This window comes from Rhinatrema bivittatum, chromosome 8 (assembly GCF_901001135.1).
Source record: "Rhinatrema bivittatum chromosome 8, aRhiBiv1.1, whole genome shotgun sequence".
Taxonomy (NCBI): Eukaryota; Metazoa; Chordata; class Amphibia; order Gymnophiona; family Rhinatrematidae; genus Rhinatrema; species Rhinatrema bivittatum.
Genome location: NC_042622.1, coordinates 47,561,115 through 47,586,040, shown reverse-complemented (window position 1 = coordinate 47,586,040; position 24,926 = coordinate 47,561,115). Strand labels below are relative to the sequence as shown.

Sequence of the window (24,926 nt, the reverse complement as noted above, 5' to 3'; positions counted from 1 at the left end):
CCGGGCACACCTCTGCCTTGTACACTCCATTCTGTGGCAGCCTCCAACAGTGGCCATGTCCTCATTTTTATGTTACAGATTGCCTCCGGCATGGCGTATGTGGAACGGATGAATTATGTGCACCGGGATCTCAGAGCAGCCAACATCCTTGTGGGGGAGAATTTGGTTTGCAAAGTGGCTGACTTTGGGTTGGCTCGGCTGATAGAGGACAATGAATATACTGCTAGGCAAGGTGCGTGAGGAAATGAGGAAATCATGGACTTCCTAAAGCAATTTCCTGCTTGAATAGGAGAGGAGAATGTAGATAAGGGAGGAGGAAGTTATAAACATCAATATTTTCTGTGACTATTAAGCTTAGGGCCATAGTTCAGCCACAGATACCACTTCTGGCTAAAAATCTCCATTTCCATTCCAGAGCATCGGTGCTCTGTTGCTTTAGTATGGAGATGTACTAGGAGTTTTATTCTGTAGCTAGTAACCTTTTTAATTAGCAAATAAAGACACGAGTTGAGCTGCAGACATTTCTTCATCACATGGGTTAACAGCATAGCTAGGAATCCGTGACCTCCATTGACTGTCCGTGCTATAAACACTGCACCACCCCTCCTTCGTGTTATTGTATAAGGAAAGCATCATATTTTGGGTGTAGTTTACCCATATTTCTTCTATAAAGAAACAATTCCCTGAAAACAGCATTCAACAAAACAGAACAAGCATGGTCTACATTGAATCCACTTTTTACAGAGAAACTTTTTTTTTTTTTAAATAACTTTTGCTCTTTCCATCTACCGTAATCTAGTTCCTGCTATGTCCTCCAACCCACTTTCTCCCCCAGACGCAGACTTGTAAAATTGAGAGGAGGTTGGTTAGAGAACAATAGCGCTGCTTTCACTACTTTATTTCTATTTATTTATTTATTTAAAATTGTTTATATACCGCTTTTACAACCAGAGTTGGTCAAAACGGTTTACACTTCAGACCCAAGCTGCAGTGCCTCCGTATTCTGAAAGTGCAAACCTGCAACCACAGGACGTAAATGTTCTTCCCATGGGAGCAATGGGATTTATTAAATAAAACCAATTCTCTTCTGTGACTGGGGTTCTTTATTTAGTTGGATTTCAGTTTAATATTGGAGCTGAAATGTGCAAATGTGCCCCTGGGCATGACCATGAGATTCTGGTTCCAAAAGCTGTATCCAGTGAATACCTGATTTCCATCACTGAGTTTTGGCAGTGTTTAACCACCTCTGTTCTTTTTTTTTTTTTTTTTTTATCAAAGGTGCTAAGTTTCCTATTAAGTGGACAGCCCCTGAAGCAGCTTTGTATGGAAGGTTTACCATTAAATCTGACGTGTGGTCATTTGGGATACTGCTGACTGAGCTAACCACAAAGGGTAGAGTGCCATACCCAGGTAAGATAGAGCTGGCCCTCAGGGGGTGCTCCATTAAATTTCTGAATTGATTTACAACTTGAATTTGATTTGTGTTTGTGGTGTTAATCAGAATTTCAGGTGGTCCTCTTGCTAGTGTCTTTAATATTGAAAGTCTTAGACTTCTCCCTTGGTCTTTCTTCTTCACATGTGACAATAAAGATTAAATCCCTGACATGAGAATAGAGACAGATCCAAGAGTATAGGGGTTCATGTCTCCCACATTATAACCTTGCAGATGGCACACAGGACTAGATAAGCATTTCAGTCTGTAATAGTTATTATTCATCTATCAGGTGGCAACCTAGAGCAAAAAACGAGCCTTGGGGCAGAACCAAAAGCTATCAAGATCCAACTGGACCAGGTGTACTAAAATAAAAAAAAATCTCCCACAAAATTATAAAAAGAGAAATTGCCAAGGCAGTGCGAATGTGCCAGAAACAATGGCAAACCTGAAAAAAGACTATGTGAAAAAACAAATTCAAAGATTGGGAAGGTCAATTAATCCCAGAATCGGGACTACCAATGCAGGAAAAAAAACCCGAATAGCAATGCCTATGTCACAGGCAGCCAGAAAGTCAGGTCACCGTTTCTTGGGCTGATTCCAACGATGAGAGAGATGCATCCAGAGTGTCCGGTGCCTCAAAGGTTTTTGTTTGATTATGGCAAGTAACGCGCATCCTTGTGGGGTAGAGAAAACCGTATCTAACACCCAGCGCTTGGAGATGGGGCCGAAATGCCAAGAAAGCTTTTCATCATGCAGTGGTAGTTTTCGCCAAATCTGGAACAAAAAAGTAGTGTGTGCCCTTGGAAAAACTACTGGCGATTTTGACCTGAGCTGCTGTGAACACTTCCAGAACCTGCGGGTACCCAAGGAGTTTAAAAATAATAGGCCACGGGTATCTGGAGTTCTAGACAGGCTGAGAAGGAATCTGATGTGCCTCTCTATCTCAAAGGGCAAGTCGAATTGCAGGTGCAGGCAGGAGGGAATCAAAGTGGTAAGAATCTTTTGAATATCTAATCCTTCAGGGACTCCCAGTAGCCGCATGTTACTACGACGATCACAATTAGCCAGGTCCCTCTGCAGGCACTCCACTTTCGAGGTAAGTTGTGGGAGCAAACTGTTGCTAGCAGAAGAGACTCCATTTCTGCTTCGACACCCTCCATCCACGCAGCAAAAAAGACGAATCGCTGGGACATCTCGGAGATGTCCAATCTTGTGGCAGCAGTCGAGTTGATATTATTCTGAAGCATGTCTTTCAGAAGCCGGAGTTCAGCCAAAATTAAATCAGCCGATGCCATATTTTTCATAGAGGCCGACTTATCTGGGGATGGTGGGTCCGGTTTAGGCCATTTCATACCAGTGCTGGCTGCAAAGGCAGCTTTGATTTTCCTGGACTTAGCCACCGACATAATCAGAGGAAATTATATAGCAAAAGCAGAGGTGCACTCTAAAATTCAAGGTGGGAGAGCCCAAAATAGATAGGATCTCGCAGAGCAGTTGGATTAGGTAGCCATCTTGCTTAAGAGCGCCTTCCTGTTCATCTATCATTTAATACATATGCTCATTAAGGGTAATTTTCAGCGGCCCCTCTAAAGCTAAGGTTTGTGGCTCAAAGTACAAAATTAGCAGGTGTGTACAAAATGCAGCACAATGCATGTGCACTCACTTACACAGTGTTAGCAGGTGTATATTTACCTGCAAGTATGCATGTAAATAAATGGATTCCCCACCTTTCTCGAAATACCTCTTTCTAGTGCACCTAACAATACATGCGGATTCACTTCTGCATGTACTTTTATATGCACAATCCCCCTGGGCAATTTTCAAAAGCCCATTTACACAAATAAAACTGCATTTTATGCATGGAAATGTTTTCCAAAATATGTAGGTAACCAAGACATGCCAGTTTTGTCAGTTATATGTATGTTTGTTTTATTTTCCACTCATGTCAAATAAAAATAAAAGTTAGAATTTCATATATATATATATATATATATATAGTATATAACACAAAGGCATTAATTAAAACTCAATATAAGCAGAGCCATACAAATAGCAATATATACAAAAACAAATAAATTAACCCCACTCTTTTATCCACCATACCAATTATTTTTTTACTCAAATTCTTTAATATCCCTAAATAAATTCCCTGATTGCAGCACCATCCCCTTTATTTTTTCCCTTGAAACCTTTGTTTTGCCTTTTCTAAAAACTTCTATTTTTCAGTAGTCATTTTTCTTTCCCCTCCTGTTTAACCTCTTTTTTTCCCTCTACAGTGGAGGTGGCAAATTCTGGTCCTTAGGAGCTATGAATGGGCCTGGGTTTCAGGATGTCCCCAGTGAATATGCAGGCGATTATAGACTCCTACTACTAGTACTACAATGTACTACTTCCATTGTATGCAAATCTATCTCCTGCATATTCATTGTGGATATCCTGAAAACCAAGCCTGTTCGTGGCTCTTGAGAATCACAGTTGGGCCACCACTGCTCTATAGCTTAACGTCTAGGTAGGCAGGAATTAACCTGGTCTGCAGGTACCAGATACAAATGTGTAGGTGACCTGGCATCTAGGATGTTCCTATCCTGCCTATGTACATACATACATGCTTTAGAAGACTGGTGGCAGTGTGCCTTCAGCACAAAGAAAAGCATAGATTGTTAAAGATTACACACTTTAGTATTAGTCTAGTGGTAAAATCAATTTAAAAATGCTTAAAGTTGTACTAAACATTTTATTTCTGTATCTGAATTCAATTTAAAGATCTATCTTTGGCTCATCATGCGATCTATGGGGAAGGACAAGAGTACTTGAAGGCAGAAGTGGCCTAGTGTCTTCCACCCCAGTTATTGCGTTCTGAGGGGGCTCATTTTATCTATTTTGGGAGTTACCAAAGTTAGATTACTGGAAACTAGGAATAGGGCATTTTCTTGTGTGGCTCCAACGGATTCCCAGTGGACATCCGACATTTACAGGACTATAAGATTTTTCGAAATCAAATGAAGGCTTGCTGTGGTTTAATTTTCTGTTTGTCTTTTAATGTTATGTAAACTTGTAAGCCACCCAGAAGAGATGTCTGGTAATTGGGCGCGTTAAACATTTCTGTATATAAATAAATAAAATTTCTGTAAATTTTATTTTATTTATAAAATTTGAATAACTCATGGAAAGCATGAACAGGAAACAGGCAAAAGATCCTAGAGTCTGAAGAAATTGCTGCCAACAGTACATTGAAATAATTCAATACTTTATTTATCTACAACATTGATAACCTGCTGCATCCAATGCATTGATAAAACTACTGCTAACCTGAAGGTTTAGGAAGCGTCCGTCATAGCGAAGTAGCTACTGTTCAGTATTTCTGGAAACTGCAGCGTTACAGAATAAAAAAATACCAGCAAGCTGGCCTGACCTTTGCTGCTCCAGTGCCTCCAGTTTCTGATCCTGTCACATGATTTTCCTGGGCCTGTCTGTCACCCACACATCTATATCATTAAAAACCATGATTCTCAGTTGCTTTCTAATGGTAAATACTGTATGTGTGACAAGTAGATTCCAGTGATACAGTAAAGTCAGCACAACTTGGTGCAGGATAAATAGCCACAATGAAAAGTTTAAATCTGAGAGGATCCAGAAATTTAAGGGCAGGGAAAATATGTAAAGTACATAAGGAAAAAATAAAAAAAGGGAGTCGATATATTTTTCCTTCATGGGGATTGGCTTTCAGTGATGGCTGCTTTCAGTTCTATGATAGAACATTGGTCATTGTAATTATTAATTCCTAGCGTGTAGTAGATAGACTCAGGACCAATGGGTATAGTGTACTCCTGATGTCAGATTGAAATCTGACTCTGTCTCCAAATGCTGTCAGCCTACATATACTTGTGCAGGAAGCACTGCTCCCCAGTATTTCTCCGTCTCCTTAACGGTTTGGGACTCTACACACACTTGCACAGCGTTAGAAAATCCAAATCAAAGAAAGAAAAAAATCTTACCTCTACAAGACGAGTCCCGCTCTCCTGCGGTGATACCTAAGGGTCCCTCCCCCAGTCGAGAATTCCTGAGGTGATTTCCGAGATCCGTCAGAGGTAAGCTAAGTCTACGCCGGTTCCCGGCGTAGACTTAGCCCTTGGGAACGGGAGTTGCTGAGAGGCAACGGGTGCAATACCGAGCGCGGTGGTGAAGGTATTCTCCTTCCCCCCCCCCGCAGCCGTAGACCGCCCGGCACGAGACCGGGAAGCGCCGAGACAAGATAAGGTAGAAAACTTTAAGTCTCCGATCTCCGGGGCTCGGTGAGCCGCACAGATCGCTACTTGGCGTCTGTTCCATCGTGTTGAGCAGCCCCGTCCAGGCTAGGCCCCGATCCGGTGCGAGGGTCCTTCCACGTGGAGACCCTCTTGGGGGGGGGGTCACCATTTTGCTCGCGTGGTCGTCTGCGCCATTTCCCCCCCCCCCCACTTGGTCGCCGTAATGTCCGCATACCTGAGCAGTGCGCACAGCAGCGAGCCAGGCGCACAAACTACTTGTGCGCACAGCGGCACTCGCATCTGTTACGGGCGCACAAATAAACCTGTGCACACAGCGGCACGCGCATCTCCCTAAGGCCTGCACGGACATCTTCAGCATCTTGCATGCACAGCGTCTGCGCACCCGGAACACATAAATAAGCCTCCCGGCGCGCGCACATACGCACACAAATCATGGCACCGCCAGCCAAGAAAGCCAAGGGACAAGCCCTCTGCCCAGCTTGCCACCTGAGAGCTGCACAACACAAAGTGGCTTCTGCCCTGTGCCTACAGTGCGAAGAGGTTCTGGGGGAACTGAGGCAAGGCCCCCCTCAACCAATAGAGGAATCCGGCTCCACCAATGACAGTACACCGGACCTCTCTATCCCCGGCTCGGGCCCTCCTCAGATGGACTCCTCAGAGAACACCGCTGGATTCAATATGGACCCAGGGACTTTTTCCTGGGTGGAACTCTTCAAAGGGCTGCAAACCTTTGTCCAGGAGCAATCGGTGCCACCTGTGACATAGCCACAGTCTCCGCCAGAAGAGCAGAACCTTCCAGGCCTCTCTCGACTTCCTCGAGACGTGCCTCCTCCGGACAAAATCCTCCCCTTTGGGGACATAGACACCTCTGAGGAAGAGCCAGACTCCCTGAGGAAGGGGAAATCCCTCCAGGGATGGAACCATACCAAACCATGATGCGTTTCTTCTTCAAAGACGAGCTATCAGATCTCGTGTCTCTGAGCCTGAAGACGCTGGCCATCCCAGGCACAAGCTCCGCAGCGGGCTCCGTCAGGCCTCATGCCATTTCCCAATGCTGCAGGCCGTACAACTACTGATTGACCTGGAATGGAATGCCCCGGAGGCCAGCTTCAAAGGAGGACGGGCCCTAGAAGCCCTATATCCCCTGGAACCCTCAGCCAAAGAACTCCTGGGGTTCCCCAAAGTGGATGCCATGGTCTGCGCGGTCTCAAAGCACACAACCATTCCAGTCGAAGGAGGAGCTGCACTCAAGGATGCCCAGCACAGTCATCAGGAATCCATCCTTAAACAGTCATTTGATGTCGCAGCTATGTCCCTGCAGATCACTGCCTGCTGCGCCGTGGTGACACGTGTCTGCTTGTCTCTGTCCAGGGACGCAACCACGTCTGTCGAAAATTAGAACCGGCGATTATCTTTCCTCACGGATGCGACCTCTGACCTGGTGTGCTCCTCAGCCAGGGGGGTCTCATCCATCGTGGCAGCCAGAAGGCAACTCTGGCTCCGAAGTTGGTCAGCCGATGCAACTTCCAAAACGAAACTCACGAGAATGCCTTTTAAAGGAGCCCTCCTGTTCGGAAGCGAACTGGAGGAGTTAGCTGACAAATGGGGCGAATCCCCAGTACCTCGGTTACCGGAGGACAAGAACAAAAGAAACCAACGTCCCTCTCCCCGAAGATCCAAGGGCAGAGGATCCCAGCGTTTCAGACCGTACAAAAACACATACCAAGCACCTCGCCCCGCAGGCAGGGGCCAGTCCTTTCGGAAAAGACACAACAAGAGGGGAGCCGGTTCAGGTACAGGCCCCAGCCGCACCCCACAATGAGAATCAACAGACCCATCCACAGGAAGAAGCCATAGGGGGCAGGCTTGCCCTATTCTACCAAAGATGGGTCAAGATTACGTCGGACAAGTGGGTCCTAACCATCATTCGAGAGGGATACTACCTGGACTTCCACAGTATCCCTCCACACAAATTTGTGAAATCACTGTGCCATGCCTCCTCCAAGAGGACAGTTGTGGAAACCACACCGACAAAACTACTCGCCCTAAGGGCGATAGCACCAGTGCCCACGCACCAACAAAATACTGGGCACTATTCCATCTATTTTATCGTCCCCAAGAAAGAGGGAATGTTCCGGTCCATCCTGGACCTCAAGTCCGTCAATCACTACCTGAGGGTACCACACTTCCACATGGAAACCCTATGCTCAGTCATAAGGGCAGTTCAGCCGGGATAATTTCTAAGCTCTCTGTATCTGTCAGAAGCCTATCTCCACATCCCGGTCCATCACTAACATCAGCGCTTTCTTCGCTTCGCGATACTGGACTACCACTACCAGTTCCGGGCACTACCCTTCAGACTAGCTACTGCCCCTCAGACATTCCCCAAGATCATGGTTGTAGTGGCGGCGATACTGAGGAAAGAAGGAATCCTCGTACATCCATATCTGGACGATTGGCTGATCAGGGCAAAATCTCCAGAGGAAAGTCACCAGGCGACTACCAGAGTCAAGAATCTACTGCAGAATCTCGGGTGGGTCGTCAACATAACCAAGAGCTGCCTGCAGTCCTCCCAATCCCTAGAATACCTGGGAGTCCGGTTCGATACCAAACAAGACAAGGTCATTCTTCCCCCTTACTAGGACAAGGAAACTGATGGACCAGTTGCGAAACCGGTTGACCTGTTTTCGCCCCAAGGTATGGGACTACCTCCGAGTCCTTGACCTCATGACATCAACACTAGACGTCGTCCCATGGGCAAGGGTCCACATGCGACCACTACAACGTCCCTACTGTCGCGATGGAACCTGATGTCCCAGAACTACTCTGTCTGCCTCCAGCTACCGGCAGAGGTGCGGACCCAGCTCCAATGGACCATCTGAGCAAGGGAGTAAGGCTATCCCCACTGACCTGGGTCTTGATCACCAAGGATGCGAGCCTACGAGGGTGGGGAGCCCACTGCCAGGAACTGATGAGTCAGGATGGAACATCAACCGACTGGAAGCCCGGGCAGTCAGACTAGCCTGCCTTCGATTCAGTCAGACTCCAGGGCGAATCAGAGTCATGACAGACAACGCCAGAACAGTTGCCTACATCAACTGCCAGGGAGAAACCAAAAGCCAATAGGTGTCCCTGAAAATAGACCCCCTAATGGCGTGGGCGGAAGCAAACCTACAAGGGATCTCAGCCGCCCATATAGCAGGAAAAGACAACGTCACTGCGGATTACCTCAGCAGAGAGAGAGGACCCATGGGAATGGATGCTGTCGACCACAGCCTTCCAGTTGATAGTAAACCGCTGGGGAACACCAGCCATGGACCTTCTAGCAACCCGATCCAACACCCAAGTTCCCAAGTTCTTCAGCCGCAGACGAGAACCGCAATCCCAGGGAATCTATGCCCTCATCCAGACCTGGCCACAGGAAGACCTGTTGTATGCTTTTCCCCCATGGCCACTACTGGGAGGGATCATGCGCAAGATAGAACACCACAGGGAGCTAGTACTTCTAGTGGCCTCGGACTGGCCAAGAAGGCTATGATACGCAGATATGCGAAGACTTCTGGCGGGGAACCCTCTGTGTCTACCCCCACACAAGGACCTACTCCAGCAAGGATCGATCCTCCAAGAAGACCCAACTGGATTCTCTTACGGTCTGGCCATTGAGAGCACTCGCCTGAAGAAGAGCGGCTACCCGGGGGCAGTGATGGACATCTTGCTCCGAGCATGCAAGTTTTCCACGTCTCTTACTTACATACGAATATGGAGAATATTTGAAGCCTGGTGTGAGGACCGCAACATCCTTCCGCGGGCAGTCAAAATTCCCATGATCCTGGAATTTCTGCAGGACGGCTTGAAGAAGGGGGTTGTCACTCAACTCCATCAAGGTTCAGGTGGCCGCGCTGGCTTGCTTCAGAGCCAAAGTGGATGGCATCAATCTATCATCCCATCCAGACATTTCCCGTTTCCTGAGAGGGGTCAAGCAAATCCGACCACCAATAAAGTGGCCGGTGCCCCTATGGAATCTCAATCTAGTACTAGACTTCCTGGCGGGAGCTTCCTTCAGACCTACACGCGGTCTGTCACTACAGCTCCTGACCTTGAAGACTGCATTCCTGGTGGCAATATGTTCAGCCCGTCGCATCTCCGAACTTCAAGTACTATCCTGTCGGGAACCCTTCCTTAGATTCACACCGGGATCCATAGAGCTCTGCACTGTCCCCTCCTTCCTTCCAAAGGTGGTTTCTCATTTCCATCTAAACCAAACTATCGAACTGCTATCGCCAGTCAACCATAAGGACTTGGAAGACTCACGCCTTCTATGCCATCTTAACGACGGCAGACTCCTAGTCCGATACCTGGAAAGATCAAAATCTGTACGAAAGACGGACCATCTATTCGTCCTTCACAGCGGGAATAAACAAGGGGAAGCGGCCTCGGGGGCAACCATAGTCCGCTGGATCAAAGAAGTAATCAAGACGGCCTATGTAGAGGCAGGCAAGCCTCCACCTCTACAAGTCAAGGTCCATTCCACAAGGGCAGTGTCTTGGGCAGAAACCAAGATGCTGTCACCCGCCGAGATCTGTCGTGCAACGACATGGTCCTCCATCCATACCTTTTCGAGGTTCTACCGCCTAGATATTCAGGCCAGGGATGACACAGCATTCACAAGGGCAGTACTAAGTGGGCCACGGGCAGCCTCCCACCCGGTTCGGGAGTAGCTTTTGTACATCCCATTGGTCCTGAGTCCATCTGCCACACGCTAGGAAATGGAGAAATTACTTACCTGATAATTTCGTTTTCCTTAGTGTAGACAGATGGACTCAGCATCCCGCCCACAGATGCCCCAAAATCCGGAAACCTCGGGTGACAATCCCCGAGAGCAAGACAAGCACTGGTAAGCCAGACTTTACCCCTAGCTAAGACACCCATAGTTGCCGGGTGTCAGCGTTTCTCGGTTGAGTGCACTGGCGGTCTTCAGTTGGAAATCAGTTCAACCAGTCCAAGTTAATCAAGTTATTCAAACACACGTATATATCCACAATTGCTTTTCGAGGAGAATACTGAAGAGCAGTGCTTCCTGCACAGGTATATGTAGGCTGATGTCATATTGAAATCTGACTCAGTTTCCAACTGCTATCAGGAGTACACTATACCCATTGGTCCTGAGTCCATCTGTCTACACTAAGGAAAACGAAATTATCAGGTAAGTAATTTCTCCATTTTTTTTACTTCTGGTTACATTGGATATAAATAGGTTTTGGTGGTGAGTGAAAATGCAACAAAATTACTTACAGTCACCACCAATGAGTGAAATCTGCATCTCACTTTGGATTAAAATAAAGTTTGGGCCACTCTCTTCCCCAAAGTATTTTCTTTGCTCCAGAGTACTTTAAAGAGGCCTGAACTCCCTCTAAAATGTCCTGTATCTTTGGTTTCATAAAGTCCCCAAGTGTAATATTCCAACTTCTATTTTCTACTCATCTTGGTGACAAGTCTTACTTTATTGGCGCAGCTCCACGTTCCCCCCTGTTTTTCTAATTGATTCACTGTTTCTCTTGATTGGTTCGCAGGAATGGTAAACCGAGAAGTGCTGGACCAGGTGGAGCGTGGCTACAGGATGCCTTGTCCTCCAGAATGCCCAGAATCCTTGCACGACCTCATGTGTCAGTGCTGGAGAAAGGACCCCGAGGAGCGCCCCACATTTGAATACCTGCAGGCCTTCTTGGAAGACTATTTCACTGCTACAGAACCTCAATACCAACCTGGGGAGAACTTATAGACCATAAGGGTGGGTTCTGGTGCCAAAGACTCTTTTTTTTTTTTTTCCCTCCCCCCCGAGTGTGTCGTCAGGCATGTGGAAGGAGTTCCTCGCGGAGGCAAAGTTTTTTCAGTTTGGGGGGGGGGGGAGAGAATTGATTGTGCCATTTCATGAACTGCAGCACTGCGCCTCTGTGGAATGGCTGAAGTGTTTTGTCACTCTATTTACAATTTATTAATACTTTTTTGATTTATAAAGCAAAGTTTTTCCTTTTATTTGAAGAGTTTTTTTGTAGCTCTGTCTCCATCAGAGGGGCAAATTCCCCATCAGTAGCAGTCAAAGTGGGGACTGATTTCTTTCTTTCCTTTTTGGAGGCTATCTTGATCCTCAAACTGGTGATCTTCTGAGTGGAAGATGCTGCTGCATACATAGTTTGCTTAGAAATATTCATTGACTGCAAAGCAAAGATCCAGAAACATTGCAAATGGGTTTCTTTACAGCTTGATCCAAATTGCCTACCCGTTGTTCGTTCATCCGAGGGGGATCATCTTTTGATCTTATAACCATATGAGGCTCCACCTGTCCACACCGACTGTTGCCTTCATGACCAAGGCCCATATTCAATAGACGTTACTTCCCTTATTGGTGTGCTGCCTGCCCTTATGTATGTCGACCGGCAGTGGGATGTCATGTTTCAAATGCTATAGGATTCCATTCTGCAGTCCTTCATTTCAAGCAGAGATCTCTGTAATGGTGCCTCTGTGCCAAATGCTGTCTGTTTGGCAAGCACCCTTCATTGAGGTACAGGCCTTAGGCATGCAGCAGCCTTGTGAAAGGGGCTGACCTGGCCAAGAATCAGTCTGAAAGGTTTTCTTGCCAAGCCCATGTTTTCATCCTAAATGGATTACCATTCCGGTTCAGGAGATGTAAACTGAATTCCAGTCTTCCGCCTTGATTTCTTCGCAGCGAGTCTTCTACATTGGATAACTTTTCATCATTTATTTTATTTTGAAAGGTGTGTTGGGGAACCAAGTCATGTAAAAATAAGTGACTACTCATTTCCATGGGAGATCCTGCTACCAGCCTTGTGCTGGTTTCAGCCGGCATTCAGTACCAAAGGCCCCCCGTCTTCCAGCAGCATTCCAGGAGTTTGGGGTTGGGCAAGCAAGAACTGCCTTCTACGATGGAGGATCAGTAGTCGTTGCAGCTGTTTGTTAAGACTAAGCCAGGAGCATGTTTCAGCAGACTTTCTAAATGCCAAAACCTTGTTATGGTTCACTAACCATTTTCTCAGCCAGTATGCCCAAAATGAACATCCTTAGCATACAGGGTGATGCCTATTTGCAGGTTCCCTTTCCAAAGCGGTTTGTCTAAGAATATAAAAGTACTGTATGTGTAAAAACAAAAAAAAAATGCCTTGATCAGGGAAATGAACTGTGGTGTGGGATCATGGGTTTGATGTAGCATTCTCAGTAGAAGGCTTTTTATTCTTTTAAGTATTTGTCTCTTGACGTTGCTCCTTTGCCATGCCCATCTCCTTGTAATAAAAGTGAGCAAAATGTTGGGTAAAGCAAGTCTTGCTGCCATCAGTCATCCTCTGATTCTGCTTTAGACTGGTGAGGAAAACACAATGTCCTGCTCCGTCAGAGTCACTATGGAAATAACAGATTGAGAAGAATGCTTGACGCAAGCCAAATGCTTTGCTTCTTGCAAGAACTCCTCCGTTCTCGGAGTCTCGTTCCTCAGTAACATAGGGGGAGGGGGAGGGAGAACACTCATTTTCCCTATCGTTTTGGATGACCCTGCTGTTTATTTAACACCCCAGCACCTTTGTGCACTTTATTAGTATTAGAATGTTATCACAAATATATAGTGAATTCCTTAACAAAATCTTTGGTCAGATGGACGATCTTTTAAGTGCAGCAGACAGCTCTTCTCTCCTGGTAATGAGATGGCTTACTACTTTTTGAGAATGTAATAAATAAAGGTGCAAGTATTTCTATAGCAAAAAAATGAACAATAAGTTTGCAGCCATCATGCAAGTTCTAACCACTTTCCCCTGCGTCCTTTCCCAGCAAAAAGAAGACAAGTTTTTTACAATTGCAGTACTTCTGTCCTTGTTGCAACATCATGGGATGTTACGTTAATTCTTTTTTTAATGTTAATATGTATATACAGCTAACTTATACTAGAGGAGGTTTCAAGTTTGGGAAAAAAAAAGACTTGGCATGCCACACAGCAATGGAATAATGCAATTTCAGATTTTTTTTTTTTTTTGGTAGAGGCTAATTGTAGGGAAAATTAGTAAAAACTGACAGTGGTGATTCCTTTAGCAACTGCTAATCAAGGTACAGTAAATATTTTTTTTAACTATTAAAATATTTGGTAACGTTCTGCTACATAACAAAAAAAATAAACCACATCAACCCATCCCCTTTTCGCCAAGCAAACCAAGACCTCCATACCTTGTGTCTTCTTCTATTGTGTCTTCAGGCTGTTTTTATTCCTCACTGGGCTAAGTTTTATGAGGTTTTATGGACTTCAGAAAAAGCTGCAGCTAGGATGAATGGGAAAAAAATGGCTCACTCCCTACCTACCTAGTTATGTGATCAGAACTAAAGTTTTTACATTCAAAGAATGTTCACGAGTCACCTTCAGTCTCTTACAGCAGATCAGCAATCTATAAAATGAGTCATTTGGATTTTCGTGTGGGTGTTTGCTCTCAGGGTGGCAATGGAAATAACTTTTTTTTAATGTCCATGGTTACTGTAAAGAAAAGGCTTACTGAAACCATGCTCTCTTTTCATAGCATCAGGCTCTTAGTAACTGCTTGATGTCATGAGAATAGAAACGTATTAACAAGTGCAAAGATAGTAATCTTAATAAACTCTGCCCACTATTATTACAGTTATTTGTAACACAGTTTATAGAAGTGGGTGTCATTTTCGCAAACAGAAGTCTTGCTGTCCTTTGCTGGAGGTATGGATAAAAAGTATTCTTGGACACAGGCGGTACTGGGAAATCCCATCTTCAGTTCTGGCAGAGCGATCATCATTTTTCAGATAGGTTCTGTAGTAGGTGGACTCTGAGGACTAAGATTAGTGTAGGTTCAGAGGCACAAGTATCTTTAGTTGGGTGCATCACCTGAAAATCAGGTACATGAAGTTGCTCCAGGCTAAAATCATTCTAGTTCATTTATGCCCCTCCTACCCTTGCTTACAAAATTCTTTTTCCAGACTGATAAAATAGAAGTGGTCCCATTTCAAACTTTGTACATATGCTGCATTGCAGAACTATTTTCAGTGCCTCGGTGAGCTGGCCAGACTAATACGTATTTTCTTCACCGGTGTGTGGCAGTGGCATACTATCAAACTGGAATTTGTTTGCCATCCATCTGCAATGAGTTTTGTTACTGTAGTCACTTTTATATGTATGTACTGTAAAAATATTTTTCATCGTGCATGCGTGCCATGGACTGGGCCTGGCTGGTACAAATTCTGGTAATAATGTCTTCTTAAAAATGTGACTTTGCGATTTGTAGAAATCTCTTTGAAATCAAAAGGTATTTATGCCAAGTGTACAGATGGGAAAGGGCAATTTTCAAAGGTATGGACCTGGGTAAAACAGCAAATTGAAGATTTATGCTTGTCAAATGTGGTTAAAAATACATTTGGCTTCCATAGCAGATGGACTCTGAGGTACATTAAAAGGTGGGTTTAGGATGGGGGGGAGGAAAACGGTACAGGTACATGTGACTTCCAAAAATCCACACGCTGTCTTGCTTCCACTGGGCCATCCACAGCTCAGGCAGCAGCTATAAAGGACATGTAGTGGCTCTTTCCCTTTCAGCATTGGTGCAATGGGCAAACTAAAATAGTTCAAAGTACTTTACCTATGATGGGGGGGCGGGGGGCCTTTTATAACACTGCCCATAAAGTTGCAGGCTGTTGTACATTCAAGATGCCCTTGCATGGGCAAGTTCGTTTTAAGAATTATCCCAAGAAAACTATCCACCAGTTACTTTTGGGCAGGGAAAGTGTTCGGGGGAAATTTTGAAAAGTGTGCATGTAGATGTAGACTCCATTCCCTGAGGCGCTGAGCATGTATGCATATAATTTTACACACACACACACATACAGGCCAATACTGTAAAGGGTGCTCAGCTGGGTGCACTGGTTTACCCGCAACTGGTCGCGCATTTATTCCCCCTTATACAGTAAGGGGTTTAGCACGTCCAAAACATGTCCAACCCTCCCCCCACCCTCCAAACTAATTAATAATGCTTATCACATGCAAGGTCAGGCGCTAATTTGAACAGCCCAAAAAAGTGTACAGAAAAGCAGAAAAAATGCTGCTTTTCTGTACACCCCCAGACTTAATATCGTAGCCATATTAAGTTGGAGGAACCAAAAAAAAATTTTTTTAAATTAAAAGAAAAAAAAAAAGTGGCGGTAGGTCAATCAGGAAAACGGACACTCAGTTTTATGAATAGTCCATTTTCCTAACCTGTGGCTGTGTACTGGTAAGGAAAACAGATCCTCGTAAAATTGAGCTTCCGCTGTCCGACAGGCAGCCTCTCCTGGGCATCCATTGCTAAGGAGGCGCTAGGGGCACGCTATTGCCCCGGCCCCCTCCTTTTTAGTGCAACCCCTCATTTACATAAAGGATCACGTGCCCGTTTTCCTCCAGACTTTACAGTATCAGTCTGATTGGCTGGGTAATTTTCACAAGAGCTGTTTCTGAAAGTTAATAACTTCTTTTTAGCCACCAGCATCCTATTGCACGTTGCCCTTGGTATTTGTGTGCATAAATGGTTCTTGTAACTTATTCCATGTGCTTCCATCTAAACATTGCTCCACTGTCTTCTGCTGTCAGATGCAAAGATAGGGCAGCTCTAGCTGTAGAACCAGTGGCCTGAAACACTAAATATGAATATATAAAGCAGCCTTCACGAGTAATTCAACACTGAGTGCCACCAGAACAAAGGGGTGGCTATTTCTGGAACCGTTAAGCTGTCTGACTCCTTTTTCTCCCTTCCAGGGCACCCACTTATGTTTTTATTGGCAAATGTTCTCACTTCAGTTTTTCCTTGCGTAGCTGCAGCATTCTCTATTGCTGTTTTGGCTTTGACTACAGCAGTACAGGAAGCACAGATAACCTATCGATCTTAGATCAGCCAATAGTATGCAGACCAAATTGTCTGTTTTTTGTGCAGAGAATTTGTTTTAGCCATAGCTAGAGGCTGCTGCATGGTTGCTTTATTAAAATACCTTCCACGGGGTTTCTCTCTGATTTCCAGCACAATGCCTTCTTGTTTCCTATACGATTTAGTGGAAAGTCCTCAAGAATCGATCCTTGCTTCCGATACTAAAACAAGGGACATTGGGCAAAAGGGTGTTCCTGAATGAGGCAGGAATATGTCAGCAGTAGACTCAAATTTTGGGGATGTGGTTGAGGTACAATGCCACTAGTTCTGCCCTTTGATTTTGAAGAAAAGCAAACAAAAGGCTCATTCATTAGAGAAGTAATGTAAAATGGGCCCTGAGCCTGCTGCTTCTACAGCTATTGTGCTTGGCATAGCAAGAACTTTGGAGCTGAAAATTCTGAGTTTCCTGTCCTAGCTCTAAGAAATTTTACTACTAATAGTAGTGTAAGTCTAAAAAAAAAAAACAAAACCCAAAACATTAAAAGTGAAATACCATTTTTAACCCACAAGGGAAAGTTTTTTAAACTAGTGCTTTGCAACTATGTACTAGACATTAAAATGTTTACAAAAGGTTGTTCCAAAAACCTGACGACAGCTAGTAGTGCCCTGTATTTAGAGCTATGCTGGCGATACTATGCACCCCATTTAAACCTGAAATTAAATTTGAGCCACACATGGAACCCAGAAAATTCACCCAGGGCCGGATTTTAAGAGGTATGCGTGGGCGTACATTTGGGCCTGCAACCCGGCGCGCACAAATGTACGCCCGATTTTATAACATGTGCTCGCATGTTATAAAATCCAGGGTCGATGCGCGCAAGGGGGTACGCACTCGTGCACCTTGCGCAGGCCGAGCCCTAGGGGAGCCCCGACGGCTTTCCCCATTCCCACCGAGGCCGCTCTGAAATCGGAGCGGCCTCGGAGGGAACTTTCCTTCTGCGACCCCTCCCACCTTCCCCTACCTAACCCCCCCCTCACTTTTGTTTAATAAGTTGCACCTGCCGACCAAGTGCCAGAGGCCTCGATTCCGCCCCCACCCCTTTCACAAAGCCCCGGGACATACGTGCGTCCCGGGGCTTGTGCGTGTCGCCTGGCCTATGTAAAATAGGCTCGGCGTGCGTAACCCTTTGAAAATCTGGCCCCCAGTATTCACACATCAGTGTGTTAAAAATCTTGCATCCTTACCCAAAGGACTGATGCAGTCATCTTAAATTATCATTTACTGAAGACATTAAAACAAATTAACTTTATGCCATCAGATTAAAATTAAGAAGGTGAAAGCTGACCAGAAGTTTTTTGGGTTTTTTTTGCATTATAAGCTTTCCTCTTCTAGTGAGGTACATTAAGCTCAAGTGCCACGATGGCCCTATCAAACTTTCTAGAATACAGATGGAGAAGAGTACAAGAAGCCATTTCAAGCACCGGTCCCTCCTGGCATAGACTTCTTGTCCTTCAGTGGTGAGGCTGAGCATTTGACCTCATTTCATGTACCTAGATGCGATTACTCAGTTTCACTCCCATGCAGTTCTACTTACCCCAGGCAGCACATACCTTCAACTGCAGTAATGCCTGGACATACTGGGCTTTTACAAACTGCTAAAGCCATTGTACTGTACAGAAATGGGGGTGGCCACTGCCTCCTCACTTGCCAATAAATCATGCATAGTTTGTGTATATATGTTTTCGGTTTTTTTAAATACTACTTGGAGCAAAAGTATGCCCTGCTTTCTCTTGCAATGTAAACATGTTTAGGGAAGAGGGAGTTCTGTCTGTACATAGTACTGTATAATGGTTTGAATACATCCCTTACGGTTTTCTTAAAAGCAGGTAGAGTGATGGTACAGAAACACTGGTTCCGCTGCTTTGTATGACTAATGCATATGCTGTAGCAATAATTAAAAAAAAATATTAAATTATCTTCAGTTGCTTTCTTTGAAGATACGGCTTTCAGTGCTTTTGAAAAATCTTTTCTGTGCGGTTGTTGCTTGGCTTAACCCAGCCGTGAGCATCGGCCACTCTTTTGTAATTTGTACAAAGAACTCCGATAAGCACCAAGGTCCATAGGTGCCCAATACATAGTAACCTGGGAGAACTGTAGGCTAGGTTTCTACCTTGTCATATTTCAAAAGCCAACTAAAAAGAAGCAACTGTCTCTCAGATAACCCTTTGGCAATGTGATCGTACACAGTATATTATATCCACTATGTTTATTTTAATCCTGTTTTGTACCCTGGTTTCCTCTTGACTGTGCAGATAATTACTTTATTTTCTTAACAAACCTCCCTCCTCCCTTAACTAATAAAATCAGAAACCATTCACAACACCCAAGTCCTGCAAAATTCTGAAACAGGAGGAACATAATTTAACCAAGCCTCACTGCATCACTGAAAAGCATTACCATGATGGTTTCTCTGTAATAAATCCTTTTATGTGATAGCTCGCATGTGACAGCAAAGGGTTGGAACAGGTAGTGTGTGGCCCAAGAAGCATCATTACCAAATGCAGCTGCTGCCTAGTTCTGTCAGAAAAGAGGGGTTAGGCCTTTGACTTTCTTTTCTTCCTACGCTCCTCTGAAAGAGGTTGCTTAGCAAATGACAGCCCGGGCTTGCAGCCTGCACCACGGCTATGCTCCAGCCAGCCCAGAACCAAACCTGGCTCTCCTGTGCGATAGCACTGCAGGCACCCCATCCCTTAAATGATTTTGATTTATAAATAAACTGCACAACCCTCCCACAGTCCTGCAATAAAGGAAATGCCAGGTTTACTATAGTAACAGAAAAAAACAGAAAACCAAAAGGGGGGGGGACTGTCAGCACTATGACAGTGTATACCACATCCTGGCACCAGAGCTATAGCCAGGCACTTTGGCACCTTTACCATATCCACAACATACAAACACCATGAGCTAGAAAATTTTTTATTTTATTAAAAAAAATACACTATTACTAGAGAGACCATAAAGAATAGATAGAAATGTGCACAACCAACTGAACTGTATTGCTCCATGGTGAGACCGCACCTTGAATACTGTGTACAATTCTGGTCGCCGCATCTCAAAAAAAGATATAATTGCGATGGAGAAGGTACAGAAGGGCAACCAAAATGATAAAGGGGAATGGAACAGCTCCCCTATGAGGAAAGACTAAAGAGGTTAGGACTTTTCAGCTTGGAGAAGAGACGGCTGAGGGGGGATATGATATAGGTCTTTAAGATCATGAGAGGTCTAGAACGGGTAGATGTGAATCGGTTATTTACTCTTTCAGATAATAGAAAGACTAGGGGCACTCCATGAAGTTAGTATGTAGCACATTTAAAACTAATCGGAGAAAGTTCTTTTTCACTCAACGCACAATTAAACTCTGGAATTTGTTGCCAGAAGATGTGGTTAGTGCAGTTAGGGGTAGATTTTATAAAAGTATGCCGGATTTTATAAGATACTGCGTATCTTATAAAATTCGGGCTTAGCGCGCGCAAGGGGGTGCACATTTGTGCACCTTGTGCGCGCCGAGCCCTGTGCGTGCTGCCTGTTCTCCTCCCTTCCACCCCCCAGCCCTATCTACACCCCCCCCCCCCCACCTTTATCGTGAAAGTTACCCCTGCCCCGGCTGGCACCGCCGCACGCTTCCCCGGCCCGGGAGCGATTTCGGAGGCCTCGGCCACGCCCCTGAATGACATGCTGCCATGACACGCCCCCCCCCTCCCCCCGGAAAGCCCCGGGACTTACGCGCATCCCGGGGCTTGCGCGCGCCGTCGAGCCTATGCAAAATAGGCTCAGCATGCGCAGGGGGGGTTTGAAAGGGTTACGCGTGTAACCCTTTTAAAATTTACCCCTTAGTATAGCTGTGTTTAAAAAAGGATTGGATAAGTTCTTAAGAACATAAGAACATGCCATACTGGGTCAGACCAAGGGTCCATCAAGCCCAGCATCCTGTTTCCAGCAGTGGCCAATCCAGGCCATAAGAACCTGGCAAGTACCCAAAAACTAAGTCTATTCCATGTTACCATTGCTAATAATAGCGGTGGTTATTATATAAGCGGTGGTTATTATATAAGCGGTGGTTATTATGAAAAGAATACGACCTCTCTTCCACACTCATGACTTCAGAACGATTCTACAATCAATCATTTTCGCAAAGCTGGACTATTGTAACACCATCATGCTTGGTCTCCCTTCATCACACACCAAACCATTGCAAATGGTCCAAAATGCCTCCGCCCGTATACTCACTAACACCAGGAGAAGAGAACACATAACACCTATCCTGATGGGCCTCCACTGGCTGCCTATCCACTTCAGAATAATCTACAAGGCCATTCTCACCATTTTCAAAAACATCCATCAATTAGCCCCAATCGATCTCCATATCCCCCTCCGATTACACTACTCAACAAGACCGACAAGAGATGCTTACAAAGGATCACTTCAAGTACCTCCAGCCAAAACTACCAGACACATCACGCTTAGAGATCGGGCCTTCTCCACAGCTGGTCCAACTTTATGGAACTCCATTCCCCCGGATCTTAGAATGGAACCCAGCATCTCAACATTCAAGAAAAGACTCAAGACTTGGCTGTTCACGCAGGCCTTTCCTAACTCCAACATTACTTAACTCCCTTCAATCAACATACTTCGCTAGGAATAGCATTAATAGCCACCCCTTATAATGTTATTATATATATATATAATTATCTGATCTTCATTTTCCTTCTTACTCCAAGTTATTGTTTCCCTGTTACATGTAACTGCTTTTCTGCACTATTGTTCAAATTGTAAAGTTTATTTTAATTGCACCCCTGTTTCTTGTGAACCTGCATGATGGGACTATCGTCTTGAATGTTGGTATATAAAAAAACTTAAATAAATAAATAAACAAATAAATAAATAAGTCAACTTAATTAATAGCAGGTAATGGACTTCTTCTCCAAGAACTTATCCAATCCTTTTTTAAACACAGCTATACTAACTGCACTAACCACATCCTCTGGCAACAAATTCCTGACTTTAATTGTGCGTTGAGTCCATTAAGGCTATTAATTAAATTGACTTAGAAAATAGCCACTGCTATTACTAGCAACAGTAACATGGAACAGACTTAGTTTTGGGGTACTTGCTAGGTTCTTATGGCCTGGATTGGCCACTTTTGGAAACAGGATGCTGGTCTTGATGGACCCTTGGTCTGACCCAGTATGGCATTTTCTTATGTTCTTAAATAGCATAAAGGCAGAGACTCTATGCAGTGCAACAACTGAAAATCCCAAAACACTACAATTAAAACATAGAAATCATTAATAATAGTAAAAACCATACCAAGAAAACAGATTTCAAAACTGACAAATAGAACATCTAATAAAAAAGAAATTCCCTGTTCTCCATGCCTGAGAACTTTTGAGTCTGGTCACCCTGAGATTGTTGTGAATTAGCAGAGAGCGTCATTGAACATAGGTTTTCTCCTCACATAGGCTGGCTTTCTCTCTAAGAACATAAGAAATTGCCATGCTGGGTCAGACCAAGGGTCCATCAAGCCCAGCATCCTGTTTCCAACAGTGGCCAATCCAGGCCACAAGAACCTGGCAAGTACCCAAACACCAAGAAGATCCCATGTTATTGATGCTAGTAATAGCAGTGGCTATTTCCTAAGTCAACTTGATTAATAGCAGTTAATGGACTTCTCCTCCAAGAACTTATCCAAACCTATTTTAAAGCCAGCTACACTAACTGCACTAACCACATCCTCTGGCAACAAATTCCAGAACTTAATTGTATGCTGAGTGAAAAAGAATTTTCTCCAATTAATCTTAAATGTGCTACTTGCTAACTTCATGGAGTACCCCCCTAGTCCTTCTATTATCTGAAAGTGTAAATAACCGATTCACATCTACTCGTTCAAGACCTCTCATGATTTTAAACACCTCTATCATATCCCCCCTCAGCCGTCTCTTCTCCAAGTTGAACAGACCTAACCTCTTCTGCCTTTCCTTATAGGGGAGCTGTTCCATCCCTTTATAATTTTGGTTGCCCTTCTCTTACCAGAATTGTACACAGTATTCAAGGTGTGGTCTCACCATGGAGCATGGACATTTTCTGTTTTATTAACCATTCCTTTCCTAATAATTCTTTTTTGACTGCTGCAGCACACAGACGATTTCAAATTATTATTCACTATGATGCTAGATCTTTTTCCTGGGTGGTAGTTCCTAATATGGAACCTAACATCGTGTAACTACAGCAAGAGTTATTTTTCCCTATATGCAACACCTTGCACTTGTCCACATTAAATTTCATCTGGCATTTGGATGCCTAATCTTCCAACCTCGCAAGATCCTCCTATAATATATTACAATCTGCTTGTAATTTAAACTACTCTGAATAATTTTGTATCATCTGCAAATCTGATAACCTCACTCATCATATTCCTTTCCAGATCATTTATAAATATATTGAAAAGCACCGGTCCAAGAACAGATCCCTGCGGCACTCCACCGTTTACCCTTTTCCACTGAGAAAATTGACCATTCAATCCTACTCTCTGTTTCCTGTCTTTTAACAGGTTTGTAATCCACGAAAGGACATCGCCTCTTAAATCATGACTTTTTAGTTTTCTTAGAAGCCTCATGACGAATTTTGTCAAAACGCCTTCTGAAAATCCAAATACACTATATCTACCGGTTCACCTTTATCCACATGTTTATTAACCCCTTCAAAAAAAAGAAGCAGATTTGTTAGGCACGACTTCCCTTGAGTAAATCCATGTTGACTGTGTTCCATTAAAACATGTCTTTCTATATGCTCTACGATTTTGATCTTGAGAATAGTTTCCACTATTTTTCCTGGAACTGAAGTGAGGGTCACTGGTCTATAGTTTCCCAGATTACCCCTGGAGCCCTTTTTAAATATTGGGGTTACATTGGCCACCCTCAGTCTTCAGGTACAATGGATGATTTTAATGAGAAGTTACAAATTTTAATTAATAGATCAGAAATTTCATTTTTGAGTTCCTTCAATACCCAGATTTGATACTCTGGCCAACTACATCTTCCAGGTTCACAGTGATTTGGTTTAGTTCATTTGACTCATCACCCTTAAACCATCTCTGGAACTGGTATCTCCCCAACATCTTCATTATAAGCACGGAAGCAAAGAATTCATTTAGTCTTTCTGCAATGGCCTTATCTTCCCTAAAAGCCCCTTTAACCCCTTGGTCATCTTAAACGGTCCAATCAACTCCCTCACAGGTTTCTTACTTCAGATATATTTTAAAAAGTTTTTATTATGAGTTTTTACCTCTATGGCCAACATTTCAAATTCTCTCTTTGCCTGTCTTATCACTGTTTGACACTTGACAATGTTTATGCTTTTTTTCCTATTTTTGTTCAGATGGATCCTTCCAATTTTTAAAGGACACTTTTTTTGGCTAAAATAGCCTCTTTCACCTCACCTTTTAGCCATGCCTGTAATCGTTTTGCATTCCTTCCACCTTTCTTAATGCATGGAATAAATCTGGACTGCGCATCTAGGATTGTATTTTTAAAAAATGTCCATACCTGTTAACACTTTTAACCTTTGCAGCTGCATCTTTTAGTTTTTTTCTATTTTCCTCTTTATCAAAGTTTCCCTTTTGAAAATTTAGTGTTAGAGCTGTAGATTTACTTATTGTCCTCCTTCCAGTTATTAGTTTAAATTTGATTATGTTATGATCACTATTGCCAAGTGGCCCCACCACCGTTACCTCTCTCACCAAATCGTGAGTTCCACTAAGAATTAAATCTAAAATAGTTCCCTCTCTCATTGGTTCCTGAACCAATTGCACCATGAAGAAGTCGTTTATTACATCCAGGAACTTTGTCTCTAGCAAGTCCTGATGTTACATTTCCCCAGTCAATATTGTGCTAATTGAAATCTCCCATTATTATTGCTCTGCCAAATTGGTTAGCTTCCCTGCTTTCTCCTAGCATTTCATCATCTGTCTGACCATTTTGTCCAGGTGGATGGTAGTATACTCCTATCACTATACTCTTACCCAGCACACATGGGATTTCTACTCATACAGATTCTACTGAACATTTAGTCTGTTGTGTGATCTTTATCCTGTTGGTCTCTATATCCTCCCGGACCTAAAGTGCCACACCCCCACCACGTTGATCCTCCCTATCATTGTTATATAATTTGTACCCTGATATAGCACTGTCCCATTGATTATCCTCCTTCCACCAGGTCTCTGTGATGCCAATTATGTCAATCTCATCATTCACTGCTATACA

At 44.0% G+C, this 24,926-nt stretch overlaps 1 protein-coding gene across 4 annotated transcripts in view; it reads left to right on the top strand.

Moving 5' to 3' along the window:
- The window catches only part of SRC (SRC proto-oncogene, non-receptor tyrosine kinase), a 122,601-nt gene extending 104,016 nt beyond the window's left edge, over positions 1-18,585 (top strand). For all 4 annotated transcript variants that reach the window (XM_029611581.1, XM_029611579.1, XM_029611580.1 and 1 more), the window contains 3 exons: positions 79-232; positions 1,279-1,410; positions 11,274-18,585. In XM_029611581.1, the coding sequence (XP_029467441.1) occupies positions 79-232; positions 1,279-1,410; positions 11,274-11,482 (495 nt within the window). In that variant the 3' untranslated portion in view covers positions 11,483-18,585. The remainder of the gene's footprint in view (positions 1-78; positions 233-1,278; positions 1,411-11,273) is intronic.
- Positions 18,586-24,926: the final 6,341 nt, after the last annotated feature.